At 29.4% G+C, this 21,180-nt stretch overlaps 1 protein-coding gene across 6 annotated transcripts in view; it reads left to right on the forward strand.

Annotated features, from left to right (window-relative positions):
* Positions 1–26: 26 nt before the first annotated feature.
* Positions 27–21,180, forward strand: part of LOC107446550 (cyclin-K) — a 75,831-nt gene continuing 54,677 nt past the window's right edge. The window contains exons 1-2 of one of the 6 annotated variants that reach the window (XM_071185680.1): positions 27–505; positions 585–666. Coding sequence is in view for 3 of the 6 variants with exons in the window: in XM_071185676.1 (XP_071041777.1) it covers positions 484–505 (22 nt within the window). In the remaining 3 variants the exon portion in view is untranslated. The other 5 variants (XM_071185679.1, XM_071185676.1, XM_043053413.2 and 2 more) reach the window with 5 other exon arrangements.

Here is a 21,180-nt window from a genome sequence, read left to right on the forward strand (position 1 = left end):
TATACAAAAATGATATTTCTTGAGTTTTGTTGTTTTTCAAGCCGGGAGATAAAGATTTTAGAGCCTGTTGTGCTAAAGTTATCTTTTTAATAATTGGCAATACAAAATAATTTTTAGAATATTTCGAGATTATGCATCAAAAAGTATAAGCGTTTTAAGTTCGTAAAGTGTTAAAATTGTTTACCTATTTACAGAAGTGTGGATAAATTTCAGAAGTTGAAAAAATGTAGTGCGTTACAGTCACATAAAAAAAAACCTTATTGCTCTTGAGTGTGCTGATGTGCTGATTGAATATTATTATTTTGGTAGTGATTTCGTTCGACAAACATTTATTAATTGTTAACTTTAAATATTAGTTCCAATTAAGTTTCAGAATTTGATTAATTTGTGCTGTAAATTTAAAATTATTCTGCATGAAATCTTTGTTGTTACATTTACTGGAAGAACTCTTTTTCTTTCGGCCGGTGCCAAGTTAAATTTAGTATGATTGGTGACTCTTTTTCATGTAAGGAAATGTGTGTCTGACATATTTTATCTGTTGTAGTGCTTTGAAAACTTATGTGAAATAGGCTGTTTTGTTTTAGATTATGAAGCCGAGTTCCAAAATTTACTTTAATTTACTTTATCTCATCTGAGAAATACCATTCTATTTGTTTAATAAGTCTGGTAAGTTGAATAACATTTCAACCTTACATTTTGTTTTTAGATATATCAATTTTCTGAATTCAGCTCTTATATTTATTGTAATAATTACTATATTTTTCTAAGAATTTAGACATTAACTCGTTATAAGTCATTTGAATTTCTTGTTAATCAATTATAATAGTACTGTAACAGCCCATTGTAGATCAGGGGTCATGACTGCACAGTTTCATGACAAATGATATTATGCACCAACCGCCTTTTCTTTCCAGACAAGCTATTAACCATTCATCTAAAGCTGACGTAAAACAATTAAATGTTAACTAAAGTACAATTTACATATACTATTATTATTACCATTCAAAATCAAATATTGCAATGAGTGCACCCTGCAAAAGTCTATACCTCAAGAAAGAAAAGTTTTTTACATTTTTAAATCAGTGAATCTTACCAATTATATTCTTATATACAGCAAAGATTAAGACTGTTTTAGTGTTTACATGATTGGTTTGTTACTTTTGCCATTCAAATAACAACTAGGGAAGAAAAAAAAATCTAAAAACAAAATTAGTGAAAAGGGCTTTATGTTGAAAGTTAAATGGTAAATTTTTGAATTTGAGTGTTTAATATGATAAAAAACTAACAATTTGTTAATATTAGATTTAATTATTATTTTACTTAAAGTAAATATTTGATATATTTACTAAAAACTGAAAAGTTTGTTGCAGTTATAAGAATAGTAGTTCTGCTTATGCTCTAATAGTGGTTTCCAACTTACATGTGGCTGGGGGTCGCAATTAAAAGTACCAGTCAAAGAGCGGGTCGCAACTTTTTCATTATTTTATTTAGGACTCTTTTTATGTATGAAGAAACATTAAATATTACTGTCAGATTTTTATCATAGTTTTTTTAATATCAAAAAGTAAAATAACAAGCATTACAAGTAATGCTTGTTATTTTGCTTTTAACAGTTTTTTTTTTTTTTTTTTTACTTATTAGGAATTATAGCAAAAAAAATAAAAATACACGAGCATCTGAAATTATTTTTTTTCTTTTCTGCTTATGCGATCTTCAATTCAGGGAATTTAAATAAAACATGATATTTATTCCCTGTTTTATGCATTTTAAAATTTACAAATGTTAATAATTTCGTCCAAAATGTGTAGTTTCAAAAAGTTAAATGGGAGAATTTCTCAGAGAAAATTTCTGATAAAACAAAAGCAACATACACGATTATTTTTGTATTTGAATAAATATTTTCATGGGTGCAAAACCTGAGAGATAAATTTTTTTGCATCGTTGGTTTGTTAAATTTTACAGAAACGAAGAAATTAGGTTTTCTTAAACAAATGAAAAGTATTTTAAATCCATTTAGATTTTTTACGAAAATTGTCCGAAAAAAAAAGACAACTAAAATCGGTTTTTTACTTCACGGGCCGTCAGTTGGAAACCCCTGATCTATAACATGTCAAATGTGCAAAAAATCATAGACGGAATGCTGAAAGAGAAGATAGAACATATAATTTTCCATTTTGGTTATGGCACAATAAGGACAAGACAGAATTAGGGCATGCTAATTTTGCCATTGTAGGCAAAATTATAAAATCAAATTAATATTTTAAAAAAAATCGAACTATCCTTTTTTCCTCTTTTATTAATAGCAAAGAAAGATAATCAAATTGCCATGTCGCCTTCTCTTGGCACAGGTGTTTGATCAACTGTAATCAAGAGTTTTGATTCCTCTGAATATAACTTCTTTCTTATTTTAAATATATTTGTTTTGCCTATCAATAAATAATAAAAATATAATGTTTTAAATTCGCATATCATTAGATGGATGAAGTGGAAAATTTACACCTCTATTACAGGGTTGGGTTTTTGCCGTCAAAAACTAGTTTTTTGACATGACAGTGGTAAAAACCGTGTTTTTACCGGTAAAAACCATGAAAAACCTACTGTTTTCTTTAATTTATGGCATATAGCGGACAATATATTATTTTTACATAATTGCCTTTATAAATGAATGTTGTAAATGATTGCTATTGATTTTGCAACTATATACATGTATTCTTATAGAAGGATATACATTCACATAGAAATATTGTAATGCATATACTTATTGAAAATAGTGATACTTACTTCTATCATTATAGCTTGATTTGCAAAGGATTAAAAATTTTGCACTTCTTAATTGTTAGAAATAAGCAAATAAACAAAAAAGCTTGGAACTATTAATAAATTCAAGAACTAAAAAGGATTTAAAATTTGGCATTTCTTAAATATTAGAAATAAGCTAAACAAAACTTTCAAAACTTGTAACTACGAACAAACTCTAAGTCAAGAATAACTTGACATTCTTCAGTAATGTAATATGCCAAACAAAATGATGCTTGGAAATGTTGAAAATTTTGTTTAGTATCCTAATATTTTACTTCAAATAGTATGTTTTGATATAATCGTGTTGGGAAAATGCAAGAATCTATTCTTAAATATCTTTTAACAACTTTTTTTTTCTAATTTTATTGCCTAAAAATGAATTAATTTTAGATTATAAACAGTTAAACTCAAATAAAAATACAGTTTTACCAAAACTATGGGTTTTTGACATGACGGTAAAAACCATGGTAAAAATCGTCAAGTGTCAAAAACTTGCCAACCCTGCCTATTATATCACAGAACTTTTTCTCTCTCTTATTTTCCAACTTGAAGATCTTTTCTTTTCCCTCTCTTTATATCTTGTTTAAATCTTTTAAACGTAGTTTGAAGTGCAAAATAATTTTATTTCACCTTGAATTTTGGAATTTCTTAAAATTTTACATAACCCAGTATAAATCAAAATGTGTAATGTTTGGACACATTTGGGCATGATAACCTGTCTTTTTACAGTTTAGTTTAATCATGATTTTTTCTATTATTTATTAATAATGTGAATAAAAAAATTATTTATTAGAGACTCACATGTAGCCCTTCATCTAACAACCTATAACTTATTGAAAACTGATAATAAGTCAAAAGTTATTGTTTCTTAAATTTGTGTTTTTTACCTTTAAAATGTCACCTTTTCCTGAAAATATGAATTTTAGAATTTTGGTCATCTGATTGACCTTACTGTAAATTGCCCTAGTTTCGGCCAGCAAAAAGCAAACACTGGTGCAGACCCTTTTATATATAATATGGTGTATTTGTTTGAATAATTATGATAGTATCAATAGTACAAGGCTTGTTGGGTTCACAAAAATTTGTCTCACATTGCCATGAAAGAATATCAGTTGTTTTCCAGACCAGAAATCAGTGTAAGAGTAAAATAAGTTGTATTGATTTTTGCTTTTGTGTTTTTTCACAAAACAGTACCTTTCATAACAATAGTAAATATTATACATTTTCATGTTGAATTTATCTATTTGAATTCCATTCATTAATTTAAATGTGAAATGAAATGCCAATGAAAATGTATGCAGACTAATAATCTCTTTTGAATAATTCTCTACTTTGGATAAAATGATATTTAAGTTTTTTCTTTAGAAAAATAAATAAGTTATATGTTCAGTTAATAACTTGAAGATCTTTGTTACATTATCTCGTAAGTTTGAAGTATTATTTGAAATAAATATTTTTTATTAATTTTTAAACATATGCAGGGGTCTGTTCAGAAGAAATTTGGGTCCATTAACGGACCCTTTGCAAAATATCCTTTCATAAAAACGGACCCTTCACAAAAGGATTTTTCTTTCAATCGGACCCTTCAAAAATTTTTTTATCTTCATTGTTGTTTTGTTAATCGAATAAACCCTTCCCAGGGGGGAAAACAAGAAAGATGGATGTAAACGAATTAAGTTTTGTCTTCGGCACACGCTTCTTCCATTATTCGTCCGAAATGAATACTCTGCGTTCAGCAGTAGGTATTAGGCTTAATACCAAATATTTGTATGTTGCATCTCTAATTTAGAAGCAGTAATTGCTGTTTATTTTTGAAAATTTATTTTTTATTAATCATAATTTTGCAGTGCTGAGCATAATCTTGTATCTATTTACAATTTAAAAACTCCTTGAAAAAGTTCTTTGCAATAACCGGAGTCTATTTGCAAAAATTCATAAAAGCAGGACCATGGTTGAAAGAATGTGACTTAGCGTTTATTTTATATTCACAAATTACGAGTAATTTTTTCACAATTTTACAAAAACAAGACCTTTTACAAAATGTCTGGACAGACCCCTGATATGAAAATCTCATTTTCTCCTAACTTACAAAAAGAAAAAGAAAAAAAGAATTCAAATGCCTGTAATTTGCATTGAAATGTCAGTAATGAAATGCCAAATTTTGCATTGAAATGCCAGTACTTTTCTCAATCCTTTAAAATTTAAATTTGTAATGTTATTTCTATGCATTAAGTTAATATTTTGGTCTTTAAATGGTTTTTTTTATTTAGAAAACAAGTTTAAAACTCTGTTTATATAATTCCCTCTCTCATAGTGATTCAGAATGTTTCAGATCACAGGCATTATTATTTTTGTAGAAGCAGTGCACATGTTCTGATAAAACTGCAAAACAAATTTTAATAAAAATTTAGAGAAGTTCTTCAGATTGTAAAAAGAAAGAAACTGAGCAAATATTATTAACATAACTATTCGCTCTCATTCCCTCATTTAAATTTCTGAAATTAATTTATTTTTGAAAAATGCTTTAATTTTCTCTAATAGTATGATGGTTAAAGGATATATATTGCTTTAAAGCAGGGTTGGCAGGTTTTTGACACATGACGGTTTTTACCGGTTTATACCATGGTTTTTACCGTCATGTCAAAAACCCATAGTTTTGGTAAAACTTTATTTTTATTTGAGTTTAACTGCTTGTAATTTAAAATTAATTCATTTAAGGCAGTAAAATTAGAAAAAAAGTTGTTAAAAGATATTTAAGAACAGATTCTTGCATTTTTCCAACATGATTATATTAAAGCATACTATTTGAAGTAAAATAATATTAGGATACTAAACAAAATTTTCAACATTTCCGGGCATCATTTTGTTTGGTATATTACATTACTGAAGAATGTCAAGTCATTCTTGACTTAGAGTTTGTTAGTAGCTACAAGTTTTGAAAGTTTTGTTTAGGCTTATTTCTAATATTTAAGAAATGCCAAATTTTAAATTCTTCTTTGTAGTTNAAAAGTTTAAAGATGAAATCTTTGATAATGAAATCTTGAGATGAAATCTTAGATTTAAAGATGAACCACACTAGTTTGTTTATTTACATTGCAAGCACTTGAGAGCTGCCAAATTGAATGATGTTAAATTATACAAAAAATGATATTTCCTGAGTTGTGTTGTTTATCAAGCCGGGAGATAAAGGTTTTAGAGCATGTTATGCCAAAGTTATCATTTTAATAATTGGCAATACAAAATAATTTTTAGAATAATTCAAGATTATGCATCAAAAAGTATAAACGTTTTGAGTTCGTAAACTGTTAAAATAGTTTACTCATCTACAGAAGTATGGATAAAATTCAAAAGTTGAAAAAATGTAGTGCGTTACAGTCTCATGAAAAAAATCCTTATTTCTATTGAGTGTGCTGATGTGCTGATATTTATTCGATGATTGAATATTATTATTTTAGTAGTGATTTCGTTCGACAAATATTTATAAATTGTTAAATTTAAATATTAGTTCCAATTAAGTTTCAGAATTTGATTAATTTGTGATGTAAATTAAAAATTATTCTGCATGAAATCTTTGTTGTTACATTTAATGGAAGAACTCTTTTTCTTTTTGCCGGGGCCAAGTTAAATTTAGTATGATTGGTGACTCTTTTTCATGTAAGGAAATGTGTGTCTGACATATTTTATCTGTTGTAGTGCTTTGAAAACTTATGTGAAATAGGCTGTTTTGTTTTAGATTATGCAGCCGAGTTCCAAAATTAACTTTAATTTACTTTATCTCATCTGAGAAATACCATTCTATTTGTTTAATAAGTCTGGTAAGTTGAATAAGATTTCAACCTTACATTTTGTTTTTAGATAGATCAATTTCTGAATTCAGTGCTTATATTTTTTGTATTAATATACTAATTTTTTCGAAGAATTTAGACTAACTCGTTATAAGTAATTTGAATTTCTTGTTAATCAATTGTTGTAGTGAAATATTCTTGTAACAGCTCATTGTAAGTCAGGGGTCATGACTGCACAGTTTCATGACACAATGCATTCTTTCCAGACAAGCTATTAACCATTCATCTAAAGGTGACATAACACAAATAAATGTTAACTAGAGTACAATTTACTTATATTATTATTACCATTCAAAATCAAATGTTTCAGTGAGTGCACCTTGCGGTAGTCTATGCCTAATGAAAGAAATTTTTTTTATATTTTTAAATCAGTGAATCTTACCAATTATATTCTTTCTTATATGCAGCAATGATTAAGATTGTTAACGTGATTGGAATGTTACTTATGCCATGCAAATCATAACTAGAAAAAATAAATAGTGAAAGTGGCTTTATGTTGAACGTTAAATGGCAATAAATTTTTGAATTTGAATGTTTGATATAATAAGACACTAAAATTTTGTTAATACTATATTACTTTACTTTAAATTATATAAATATTTGATTTATTTTACTAAGAACTAAAAAGTTTGTTGTAGTTATAAAAATAGGGGAGAATGCTGAAAGAAACGTTAAAGCATGTAATTTTCCTGTCTGGTTATGGCAAAAAAAGAGACAAATTTAGTTCTTGTTAATTTTACCATTTTTTTCCTGTATTAATAGCAGAGAAAGATACACAAATTGCAATGTCGCCTTCTCTTGGCGCAGGTGTTTGATGAACTGTGATCAAGAGTTTTGATTCCTCTGAATATAACTTCTTTCTTATTTTAAATATCTTGTTTTGAATTATTTGTTTTGTGTGAATTTGTGCAAATAGGGTCCATTATTGCAAAAACACTTTTTCAAGGAGTTTTTAAATCGTAAAAAAATACAAGATTATGCTCAACATTGTAAAATTATAATTAAAAAAATTTAATTTTAAGAAATAAACAGCAATTGCAGCTACTAAATTAGCGATGCAACATACAAATATTTGGTATTTAGCCTATACTGCTGAACACAAAATATTCATTTCGGAAGAATAAAGGAAGAAGCATCAGCCGAAGCCAAAATTTAGTTAGTTTGCATCTGTCTTTCTCCCCCCCCTTCCTGGGAAGGGTTTATTCGATTAGCAAAACAATAATGAAGATAAACAAATTTGTGAAGGGTCTAATTAAAAGATAAATTATTTTGTGAAGGACCCAAATTTCTTCTAAACAGACCTCTGATTACCCAGTACTTGACACATTTGGGCATGATAATCTGTCTTTTTGCTGTTTAGTTTAATCATGATTTTTTCCATTATTTATTAATAATGTGAATATTTCAAGAGAAAATTTTTTTCTGTTAGAGATTCGGTTTTAGCCTTTCATTTAACAACCTATAACTTATTGAAAACTAATAATAAGTCAAAGGTTATTGTTTCTTAAATTTGTGTTTTTTACCTTTAAAATGTCACCTTGTTTTCCTGAAAATATCAATTTTAGAATTTCGGTCATCTGATTGACCTTACTGTAAATTGGCCTAGTTTCGGCCAGCAAAAAGCCAATCCTGGTGCAGACCCTCTTATATATAATGTGGTGTATTTGTTTGAATAATTATGATAGTATCAGAAGTACAAGACTTGTTAGGTTCACGAAAATTTATCTCACATTGCCATAAAAAAAATTATCAGTTGTTCCCCAGACCAGCAATCAGTGTAAGAGGAAAATAAGCTGTATTGATTTTTGTTTTTGCATTTTTATCACAAAATAGCATAATTCATAATAATTGTAAATATTATACATTTTCCATGTTGAATTATCTATTTGAATTCTATTCATTAATTTAAATGAAATGCCAATGAAAATGTAGAGGTACAGACTAATAGTCTCTTTTGAATAATTCTATACTTTGGATAAAATGCTATTTAAGTTTTTTCTTCAGAAAAATAAATAAGCTATATGTTCAGTTAATAATTTGAAGATTTTTGTTACATTATCTCTAAGTTTGAAGCATTATTTGAAGTAAATATTTTTTATTATTTTTTAAACATATGAAAATCTTATTTTCTCCTAACTCTTACAAAAAAAAAACAAAAACATTATTTTGCATTGAAATGCCAGTAATTTTCACAATCCTTTAAAATTTAAATTTGTAATGTTATTTCTATGCGTTAAGTTAATATTTTGGTCTTTAAATGGTTTTTTATTTAGCAAACAAGTTTAAAACTCAGTTCATATAATTCCCTCTCTCATAGCAATTCAGAATGTTTCAGATCGCAGGCATTATTATTTGTGTAGAGGCAGTGCACATGTTCTGATAAAACTGGAAAACAAATTTTAATAAATTTAGAGATGTTCTTCTGAATGTTAAACGAAACTAACTAAGCAAATATTATTAACGTTAATTATTCATTCTCATTCCCCCATTTTAATTTAAGAAGTAAATTTATTTTCAAAAACTTTTTAATTTTCCCTAATAGGATAGTTAAAGGATATATATTTTTTAATTTAATTTAAAGGGTTCTAGTTTACACTTATGGGATAGTTATATTGTTATTTTATTTATGAACTTCGAAAGCAAACTGTATATTTTCTCATTCCCCCACTGTAAGAAAATCACTTTTAATGTTGGATTGATTCCTAGTCTATTGTTGGATTAACTAGTCTTTAAGACTAGTTAAAAAAAGTTTATTTTTGTTTTACTGTTATTTTAAAAAGCTGTTAAGGACTGACGTATATGCTTAAATCCATTCGGTTAAATAAATTTTTTAAATATGAAAACTAAAGTTATCTTTCCCCTCTATGTTATCATTTCCTCACTTTAATAAAAAACTTGATATAATTTTCGTATTTTTTAATATTAAGCGTGATTGCTATATTTTTCTTGTCTAATCTCTATATGGCTCCCTTGTTAATCTCTTTTCTATCAGCTATTATCACGGATTTCATAGATTAAATAAAATTTATTAATATGAAACCTGCATATAGTGATTATTTGTGCAAGAGGCAAAATAACTCGAGTTACCTCCTAATTTTGAAAAGAATATATTAGAGGAAAGTAGAATGTTAAGTCTGTTATCTCCAAAAGTTAATTTGTTTTGCAATAATAAAGTAGTTATTTTTTCCTTTCATGAAGTAGTAAATTTTTCAAATTCTTCAGTAGAGACTCATAGGAATTAGTATGTAAAAATTTGAAATTTAATATAATTTTTTGAGAAATTTAGTTTTAAATAATGATTTAGACAGGGAATGATTTTATTTTTCAAAATCAGAAGCAAAATTGATAGTGCTAAAAAATATTACTAGCAAAATCAAGCATTTTTTTTTAAAAGCAGTATCTCCATATATTTTGTAATGCAGAAAATTCAACACAATCATTGCTGTGTGATTTATTGTATTAAAATGATCCCTAAATGATAAATATTAAATATTTGTGTTTGTGTGAAAGTTTAAATACTCAAATGCACAATTCTTAATACTTTTTTAGTGTCATAGTTATCATAGTTAAAATATAGAGATTTTAAAAATGATGTGGAAATTGTTGTGCCAGAAGCACGATAATTTACCATAATAACTCCTGAGAAAATAAGGTTGCATTACAACTGCATAGTGTGGAATTGAGCGTGTCAGAAAGTGATTAGTCAAATTTGAAATTCACGTTTAATAATAATATATTAAAAATATTGTTATTTGAAAAACTGGGAAAAATATACTTGAGGGTGCCCCTTGGCGAAATTGGCGACTTATGTTTGGCGTTATTCCTGTTTGAGCGGGACATCGTGGTAACAGGAATGGCGGCCAAAACATAATGATATTTCAATAAAACATTGGAAAATTTCAACAAAACATAGGCAAAACTTGCAATGAACCCAATATGAGCAAAATTAATAAACCCAATAAAAAGGATTTTGAATCGAAGCAAAAATTAATGGAGTAGGAGCAGACAGAAAAGGAAAAAAACAACTCACTTCTTTATTAAGCTTGAATATTCTCAGATTTAGGTGCACAGAATTATCTAATAACAGTTAGATACTGTCTAAATTTATCATGAATAGAATCTGTGCACCTCCATCGACACATAAATTAGACGAAATATGAATCGAAAATGGCGTCTGTACTAGCGGTCACATTTTTTTCTTAAATCCTTTTTTATGACTGTCCACATACCTTCGATCTTGTAGACCAGATTCAAAAGTAATCTTACCAGCCGGTATCCAACGTAGAACTAAAGGACCTCTGAAATTACATATACCGTTGAACATTTTAAAATAACTTTAAAATCTAAACCAATCAGAATCACGATTGGGTTTCAACATCGCCCAACTTGGCGATCAACCGCGATCACAACTTGGCGAGAATCAAGGGGCACCCTCAAGTATAGTCTACCCGAAAAACTATGTGAAAAAAAACTGCTATGTGAAGATAACTGCTGAGAAAATGGGTAGATGATCAATGGAATAGTCATAACTAGAGCCCGGATTTTGGTGACCTAAAAAATATCAACTAATGCCCTTAAAAAGTGCAAAAAATGCCCTTAAAAATGCGAAAATTGCGCTCAAAATGCCTTATGACATGACTTAAATAAAGTAAAAATATTGAACTAAAACAATGTTTTACTCTTTAGAATTATTATGAGTCATTACAAAAAATATAAAGCAATGCAATACTAGTTCTACGTTCATTAAAGTTTAAAAATATGTTTATATCCTAAAATAACAAAAAAAAAAGGGAAAATGTATTGACTCTAAAACACTTTCATTTTGTATCGAAACTTTAATGAATATAACAACTTCCATCTCATAATATTACTAAAAGTCAGAATTACATTGGATTATTAAATGATTTTTGATATTTTGAAATGTAAACGAGCGTCTCTTGCCGGAAAGTAAATTTTTAGAAATGGAGAAGCTTCTTTCAACATCTACTGATGTTATTGGTGCGTACTTGAAAAAGACGGTCTCACTTACTGACAATTCTTCTTCAATTTGAAAAGATGTTGCTTCACCTGTTAATATCCTAGAGATTTTCTTCATTGCTCTGAAGCCAGTGTTCTTCTCCAAAACATTGTTCAATTTAGCTGCTACACTTTGTGCTATCTTTCCCTTTGCTTTTTGCAACACTTGACTCACTACGTCAATATAATTTATTGCATTGCAAAGTTCCAATTCTTGTTTCTCCTAGCTTGTAATTGTCGAGGACACAATAACAAAGTTGGACTTAATAAATGTTAAGTTTCCTTCGATTTTATGAGAGGCCAACACGTTTTGCGCTATCTTAATTGATGCAGCATCTTCTGAATCAAGACAAATTATAAGACAAATCTTGCATTTCATGAAATAAAAATACCCCAAAAAATAATAAAAATTGGAAAAAATTAGCAAAAAACTTAAAAAATGCTTTGAAATGCAAAATAAGCCCCAAAACTTTAAAAAAAATGCCCTATAAATCTAAAAAAATGCTCTAAAGGACAAAAAATGTCCAAAAATGCAAATGTCATCAAAATCCGGGCCTTAGTCATAACTAAATCACACCAATAGGTGATATAATAAAAATTCAAAATTTGGGTGTCATAATATAGTATTAAGAAATCAGAATTTAATAAAGCTTGTTAAAATGACTGAAAAATTGATAAATGACTTCTAAAAGACATCGTCTAAAAACAGGGTGGATTCATGACGGAATTGCCGCAAATTGAAATAGGGTGACCTGGGGTAATTCCTGATCAAAAAATGCAAACATCTATTTTGTAAAAATACTATTCAAGATAGAATTTTAATATTTTCTGGAAGTTTGAGGCTATATGAGATGAGTCCTATGCTACCTTCTTTTGTTTGAAAATCTAATTAGAATTTAAAATTTTTAATGATCAGGAATTACCCCATCTCTTGATCGTTTCTGGGGTAATTCCTGATCACTTCTGGGGTAATTACTGATCACCAGTTTTTATAGTAAAGGGGCTGTTTAAAAATAATTATACAATGGTAATTAGCAAATAAGACATCAAGATCAAACAAATAAACCAAAAATATATGTTTAAGCAGCTAATAAAACAATTTATTTAAAAAGCATGAATAAAGATTAAAACTTTCAATTTTCCATAAATCTTTGCATCGTGCCATACATTTTAGGCAAGCGGCCAACTCATTCTCATGTTCTGTAGGAATATAAGAAAGAGTTCCCACATGGGTTACTTTTGCTGGATTTTGTAACTTCATTAAGTGAGTGTAAGGTTAAGTAAGGTATGTCAACGGCTCTGGCAGCAGCTCTCACACTGAAATTTTCATTTTCAATCATTAAAAGAAATTCACTCATTTTGCTTTCTAGAAGCTTATTATCCTTTTTAGGCTTGTAATTTCACACCATATTTATATTAGGCTAATTTATAAACTTAAAAATTATTCTAACAATGTTTACTCATAAAATTAAGATCGAAGCAAGGAAAGACAAACCGGAAATGGTGCAATTTTTGTGATTACAGTTAAAATATATTTTATAGTTGTGCCACTTAATAAGTATGAACTTTTATCTAAGAAAAGACAATTAGCTATTTATTAGCTATTTTTAATACAATTTATAAAAAGAAATGACAATGATCAGGAATTATCTCAGTGATCAATAATTACTCCATCTGTAGGGGGCAGCATTTGATACCTATAGTTTCCTATAATCAATTATAATGTGAAACAATTAAGCAAAAGCTTACACTATTTTCATATCAAAGAAAAAGAAAGTAACTCAAAATATTTATTAGGAGAAGGAGGGGGATCTTTGCAGAAATGTGCTCATTTTGAAACCCATCTTTGAAAGGAAAATACAGAGAGCAGTTTGAAAGATACTTATTTAGTTAAATGAAACAAAAAACTATTATTAAGTAAATGTAGTTATGCTTTAGTAAAGTGTACCAGCATTCTTGTGCATGTCTCAAATTTAAATTTTTTTTTTTTTTTTTTTTTTTTTTTTTTTTTTTAAATAAAACTTAGGTGATCATTATTTACCCCAGAAACAGAGTGATCGTGAATTACCCCGTGTCACCCTACATTAAAATATTTTTACTCAAATTTGAAATTCTTGTGTCAAAATAATGTTGTTTAAAAAATATCGAAATTTGGATAACTATGCAAAAATGCGAAGAAAAAAAGCGAGAAAAGTAGTTAAAATAACTACAGAGAAATAATAAAAAAACAACATGAATTAACAACAAAATAGTCTTGAATCTCAAATTTGTTATTTAAATTCAAGCTTCAGGAGTTGCAATATTATCATATTAAAAATACCAAAATTGAAAATCATATGTAGATTGATGGGGGGAAAAAAACGTGAATAATTATCGGAAACAAGTCGTGATAACTCTAATTTGAAATTTGTGTGTTGTAATCACATCATAATAAAAATATTGTGAAAAAAAGACTAAAAAAGGATTGAAAATCCAGACTATGAAATGTTACTAGCAATTTTCGGTACTGTGTTTTACTCTATTTAATGTTGGTTTTTTTTAACTAGCAGTTTGCTTCTAGCTAATTGACGAAATCGCCCTGGTTAGAGATATTTATAAATACTAATTTAAATAGTCAGATATTCTTACTTGACTGTTAATTAAAATATCACTTCAGCAATATTTTCCTCAAATTTATTCAAAGTAAATAAATTTCTTTAAGCTTTTTTAGCTAAATTAGACAAATAGGCCCGATTGTTGGAAATATTTCAATGATTCAGTTGGACCTTCCCCCGTATTACGCTTTACTCTAACATACTATTATGTAAAAATAAAGTTCAAGGTTTTGACATTTTTTCAGGAGGAGTTACATACCTCTTTTTTAACTTTTTGAGTTTTAATTAAGGAGAGGGAATTATATAAGTAAATTTATTACCACTTCTTCATTTTAATGATATGCACACTCTACCTTGTAAAGTAAATTAGTTCACGGTGCAGCCCCATTTTGTATAAAAGTCTGATATGTCTTGCTCACAGAATTGTTTCTGAAAGTCAAGCTTGCTGTGTGCTAACTTGTTGCTTTTTACTGTGAGATAATTTCTTGGAAAATTCTTTGCTATGGTATGTATTTTATTTCCTTCACAATCATAATAGAAATAGTCATCTTCTTAATCTTCAAGTAAAATTTGTTGACATGCTGCCAGATTATATTGCCACTTCTTACAATTCTGTGCCATGGAAACTTTACATTAAGTGCATGCTCCTCTGGATTGCGGCAAAACTTTGAAACCATTTTTAAATTTATTTATTAGTAAAAGTCTACTTTTATTATTAATTGCTATATTTATTTTTAATAAAGTTATATATACAGTAGAGAACCGATTATCCGAAACGATCGGGACCATCGAGATTCCGGATAACTGATTTTTCCGGTTTTCTGAATCGCTACAAAATGCCGTTTTTTTAATGTTTATAAAACGAAACTAAAAAATAATTTTGAAATAGTTTTAGAAATAATAAAAAATGATAAAAAATAATACACTTAAGTTTAAATAAGGAAAGAAATTATGAAATAAAAATTATATACAGGCTTATATATGTTATTAATGTTATTATTAACATTAATAACATATATAAGCTATTTGTGCTTATGTGAGATTTGTCTACAAACAGCTTTTGATCCGTCCTCTAAATCAGTTCTAACTTGATACGGCGTACGCTCTAAATAACAAAATGGACTCGAAATCTTGCAAGAAGAAAAAAATTTTTTTTAATGGAAGAAAATTAATTTCCGGTTCCGAATTTCATTTAGGTTATCTGGTTTTCCGGTTTTTTGATTTCTGGATAAGAGGTTCTGCACTGTATATATATTTTTTTTGGTGCACTCTGTAATAGATTATATAGTTCTAGTTTTGATGATTCATTGGCCTCAAATAGGATATTGGTTTGTGGGTAGATCTTAAAATACTTTTTAGATATAGATTCATTGTTTTTTTAAATTTTTTATATTTTATTTTTCACTGTTTCATTTCTTAAGATAACGAAATCTCTTAGCTTTTTAAGAGCCCTTCTTAATTTACAATTTTTTTATATGAAATTTGATAACTGTTTTCGTGGTTTTATCTGTATAGTATTTAAGTATTCATTATAGTATCATTAGTATAGTATTAAGTATTCATTATAGTTTTATCAGTATAGTATTAAGTTTCTAATGTAACAAATAGTAATTTGATCCAATATCAAATATTTGGCAACCCAATAGGCAAATTTTTTTTGTTGATGAAAATCATTAATAAATAGTTTTTTTATATAAATAAGTTTAGGCATTCTTGAAAATTAATCAAAACTTAGCTATGAACTGTCGTAGCTCATGAGATAGAGTGCTCGCTTCTCAATGAGGTGAATTGGGTTCGTGTCTCAGTGAAGGCTGGTTGATGCGAATTCTGCACTTGGCTCGCACCACCCACATTCAGAGTGCGTAGCATTTTTAAAAAGTGTTTAAGTTTTATTTTTCAATTTTTTAAATGGCCTTGAAGGTACTTTTATTTGTTAGGTGTTTTTAATAAACACCTCATTTTCTTTCCAAAATAAGATTTTTTTCTTTGCCATGTCGAATTTTGCAATTGTCAAATCGACCATTTTGTCGATTTTCACATTGTTCCATTCAACCATTTTACAATTCATTCATCGTCAATCCATTTCTGTATATCATCAGTCTGTAGCATATGAAAGTGTCAGTCACTGTGCATGTTTTATGAAATCATTTTATATGTTGCGGATCTGCATGTGCATACACTGAACTGGATTTGGCAGGAAGGAATCTTGCAATCTTATGTGCAACTGCTGTATTTTGCAAGAGATTCACAATTTTGGGATTAATTTTTCACCCTCTGAAATTGAACCGAAAAATCTCTCAAATTTTTGCTGATCACGAGGATCAACTTAACATTACCAAATCTTTTTCCCCCATTAGCAAAAAAGATATTTATTTCCCCTTGTTAATTTCATTACTGGTGATGCCCCATTGTTTTTGTCACCGACAAGCTAATAATGTTCTCGTGCTTTTCTATTTATAAATCTGTACCTTAATCTTTAAACTTGACTTGTGGATCATTCACTAATTTTGTATTCTCCTTTTAACTCTCTTATGAGCTTTCCTCTCTTATGAGCTTTTACTCTCTAATGAGCTTTCTGGTAAAGGAATTATTGTTGAATTTAAGAGAACACAACAAACAAGCTTACTTTTTAAAAGTTTGATAAATTTGAATATAAAGTTTATGATCAGTTAAGGAAATTGATTTGCTATAATCAAAGCAAAATATTTTTTATGTAAAAATTAGTATAACTTTTAAAATTTTTATCTATTTCTTATTAAATAGCTGATTGCAAGGTACAAAATTTCCACTCTCCACCAATCTAATATACAGTCAGTACCGCCTATATGGTCACCCTCTTATAAGGTCACCCCGCTTATATGGTCAATTTTCTAAAGTCCCGTCTAACTTAATAGGAAACACGTGTTAAAGATCACCGCTTATATGGTCATCCTATTTTTCGAGTTACCGGTTATATGGTCAGTTTCCTTTTTTTTTTCTTTTGAAAAAAGATACATTTTAAGACATTTCTTTAGACAGGAAGACAAGAAAAATGACCAGAAGGTAAACACATTCCTTCGACCCCCGGAGAGAACTGGAATTTCCCCCTCTATTTCGTCACCCTACCCTCTTTTCTCTTTTGCATTCATTGATGACCTTACCCTCTCCTCATTTGACCACTCGCATTCTTTTCCCCGCCCAAGGGCAAAAGGTCTTTTGATCGTTTGAAGTTATCTCTCAGAGCTTGAAAAGGAGTTGAAGTTGAGAAAAAAGAACATTTTTATTGGATTACTGAACGAATAACGTATCCATGCTTTCATTATGGCTTCGAAAAGAAAGAATTTAACAATATCGGAAAAAAATGAATTGGTTGAAAAGTTTAAAAAGTCTAACCTTTCAAAAGCTACTTTTGCCAAAGAAAATTCTATACCGCGAACAACTTTAAACAACATTTTAGCAGCCAAACGTAGCTGTCCAGATGTTTCAATTAGCGACCGAGAAAGAAAACGTCAGCGTGTGTCACCTTATGAGAATGTGGAGAAGGCTCTTCTGTCATGGATCAAATATGCACGATCACAAAATGCTCCTATATCCTGGAATATTCTAAAAGAAAAAGCTTTAGAAATAGCTAAAGAACTAGGAGAATCAAATTTTGTTGCAAGCAATGGCTGGATACAGCGATTCAATGCAAGAAATAACCTATTCTTTAAGAAATTGTGCGGAGAAGCTGCTGATTTTGACAACAGTTCTTTAAAAGAATGGAAAGACGTAGTGTTGCGAGATATTCATGAAAGATATGAACCTGCTAACGTGTTCAACGTCGATGAATGTGGACTTTTCTATAGGATCTTACCCGACAGAACCCTTTGCTTCAAAGGAGAAAAATGTGTAGGCGGAAAAAAAAGTAAGGAACGCTTAACAGTTTTGTTATCTGCAAACATGGATGGTTCGGAGAAAATGATTCCTTTGGTGATTGGAAAATTTCTGAAACCGAGATGCATGAAAAATTGTAAATCTTTGCCCCTTTTGTACGATGCCAATTCCAAAGCATGGATGACCCAAACGATCTGGGAAAAAACTCTCAGAAGGTGGGACCTACATTTTTCAAAGAAAAACAGAAAAGTTGCATTGATTGCTGATAACTGCACTGCTCACTGTCCTGTTGAGGGCTTGAAATCGATTGAGCTCGTATTTTTGCCTCCAAACAGCACATGTGTGTTGCAGCCTCTAGATCAAGGCATAATTCAAAGCTTCAAGTCTATGTATAGAAAGCTTCTTCTACGGGATATGATCACCGCCATAGACAAAAAAGAAGAATTTCACGTTTCAGTTTTGAACGCACTGTTCTATATTGACCAAAGCTGGAACATGGTGTCGTCGAAAACTATTGAAAATTGTTTCCGTCACGCGGGGTTCCACTGTTCTCCAGACTCTTCGGTATCATTAGAGGACCCTGAGGAAGATCTTCCATTGGCTGAATTGGCAGAAAATCTTCGAAACCGAGGCTATGCAATGCCGGACGTAAATTTGTATTCCCAAATAGACGTTGATGTCCTCACTAATTGTGAAGCAACTGTGGAAGGCATTGTATCTAATGTCTTAAATCTGAATGCTGAAGGAAGTGACGATGAGGATGATACTGAATGCAATAAAAAGTCTGTATCAACAGCTGATGCTCTTAAGGCTATAGATGACTTAAGGTGTTTTTTTGCAAATTCAGATGCAGCAGATGAACATTTAAAAACTATCAGAGACTTAGAAAAAGTTGTTTTAACAACCAAGAAGAAGAAACAGACAAGCTTATTGGAATATTTTTTTTGAACATGTACATATGCTAAGGTAAAGAATTAAATTTTTCTAAAAGTATAAAAATTATTTTTGCATTCTTTCTTATTATGCACCTTAATAATTAATTTTTAAACGTTTTTGAAAGATGAATTATTTGTTTAAGAAATACATTCTGATTCCAGAATATATTCACGCCATATTAACTATATTATATATTTGGTTATCGCATATATGGTCACACCGCTTATATGGTCATAATATTCTGGACCCATGAGCTGACCATATAACCGATACTGACTGTATATAGATATGGCGAGTATGTTTTATGTTATAAAATGTTGTGTTTCAAATTAAACTACCACGTTTTTCCTAGAGTTGTGAGTTTTCAATTGACAAATATTGAAAATGCAGAGCTATACTCAGACTCTTAGAAGATAAATTAAATATGCATGGATGTGCATCACGGAAGAAGGGCAATCCATATCAACAAATAGGAGGAGTTCTTAATAGGCATGAAAAAGGGCAGGGCGCTTCCTCACAGCAAAGGACACTTTGAGTTTTGAAAGGGCCCTCATTTAACACTAAAAGTTAATCAAATTGTGTAATAACTGAATATGATCCTCAACAATTTTTAAATCACCCTTTCATACGATTTTATGTATATATTTTATAATTCTCACACAATTATTGAAGCAGGAGAAAAATTTGTAGTTTATAAAAATAAAGTGACAGTTTAAACCGTGGATTAATCCATTCTGTCCTAAACCTTGCCAACCTTGCTTAAATTACATCTATAGTTTTTCTAAAGTAAGAACTCCCCTAGCCATTCGTCTGGGCACGTGGCGGTGAATATGGTAACGAGGTATAACTATTTCATGTAGGGGTGGGGGATAGTTGTTCAGGACAAGTTTTGGGTCGGGTCGGCGTGAGAAAGGGAATTTTTTTCTTTGGTCTATTGTGTTAGCCTTAGAGTGAAGAGAAATGTGCTATTCTTGTTTCCATAACAGCATACGACCTTAAACTTTGTGGCGGAGGGAGTTCTTACGGTAGACAACCTATAGGTATGTTAGGGATGCTTTGGGTTGGCCTTGCCAAATTTTTTTTTCTTCAAATTTGAGATAGAGGAGGTAAACTTTCCATGTATTAAAACCAAAATCTTTTTATTAAATAAGTAGTTGTGGGCAGAATGGACAAAATTCAAGTTTATGTTCTCTTCACTAACATTGGCTCAGATACTGGAAAAGTTTACTCATAACATAAAATTTTTATGCTATTCTGCCAGTGACACTGCTCCCTTTAAGAGGGGCTTCAGCTGTTGCTATAGATAGAAAACAGTTTGAAGAAACTCTATAAAGACTGAGACACTTCATGCAAATGTAAAATGTCAAAAGTATTGGTATCTGATGTCTTAATTTTCTGATATTTTTGTATTTTCATAACTTTTATTTATATGTGGATAACACTGAAATCATTTAAACTTTTTTTAAACTAATATCAGTGTTTTTTTTAGCAGTAAACATGTTTTAGATATTAATTTTCTACATTCTTTTATGGTTTTTGACACCAAAAACTTCTTTATCCTACATCTGTTAATGTTTTGACAATTATTCATTAGTGGCGAGCGAAAATTTTTTGACTGGCTATTATTTTCAATCTGAAATTTCATTCCCTGGGATAATGTGATAATCATTAAACTATTATTAAAAAAATCAGCAATTTTTTTTAAAAAATGTTTTAAATTTTAAGTGTTAATGAATTTCATTTTTACAAAAGTCAATCCGAAAGATAAGCAGTCAAAAAACTTAGAAAACTAAATAAGGGAAAGTGGTTAACTACCGGTAATAGACTATTTGTAGAAACTGATAGATAAGCCATTTCACAATTTTGTGCAGATTGTTGTTTATGCTGTTAAAGTCTTTGTATGGTTTTGGGTTTGCGTTTGGACCTGAAACATATCATAAATTTGTCACAGCTTCTTTAATGTTTGGAGAAAATGTACTACAGTCAGACTAAGTAGGTGGGTGGCTATTGAACTGCAACCACTTTTTCGTGGTGAATTATTTCCGAAAATTGCTTTAAGCAATCAGAAATAAGCAAAGAGCTACAAAATGCGTTCTAGTAGCTGACTAAAAAATATATTTTGTACAAAAATATCCAGA

This window comes from Parasteatoda tepidariorum, chromosome 9 (genome assembly GCF_043381705.1).
Source record: "Parasteatoda tepidariorum isolate YZ-2023 chromosome 9, CAS_Ptep_4.0, whole genome shotgun sequence".
In the NCBI taxonomy this organism is placed as follows: Eukaryota; Metazoa; Arthropoda; class Arachnida; order Araneae; family Theridiidae; genus Parasteatoda; species Parasteatoda tepidariorum.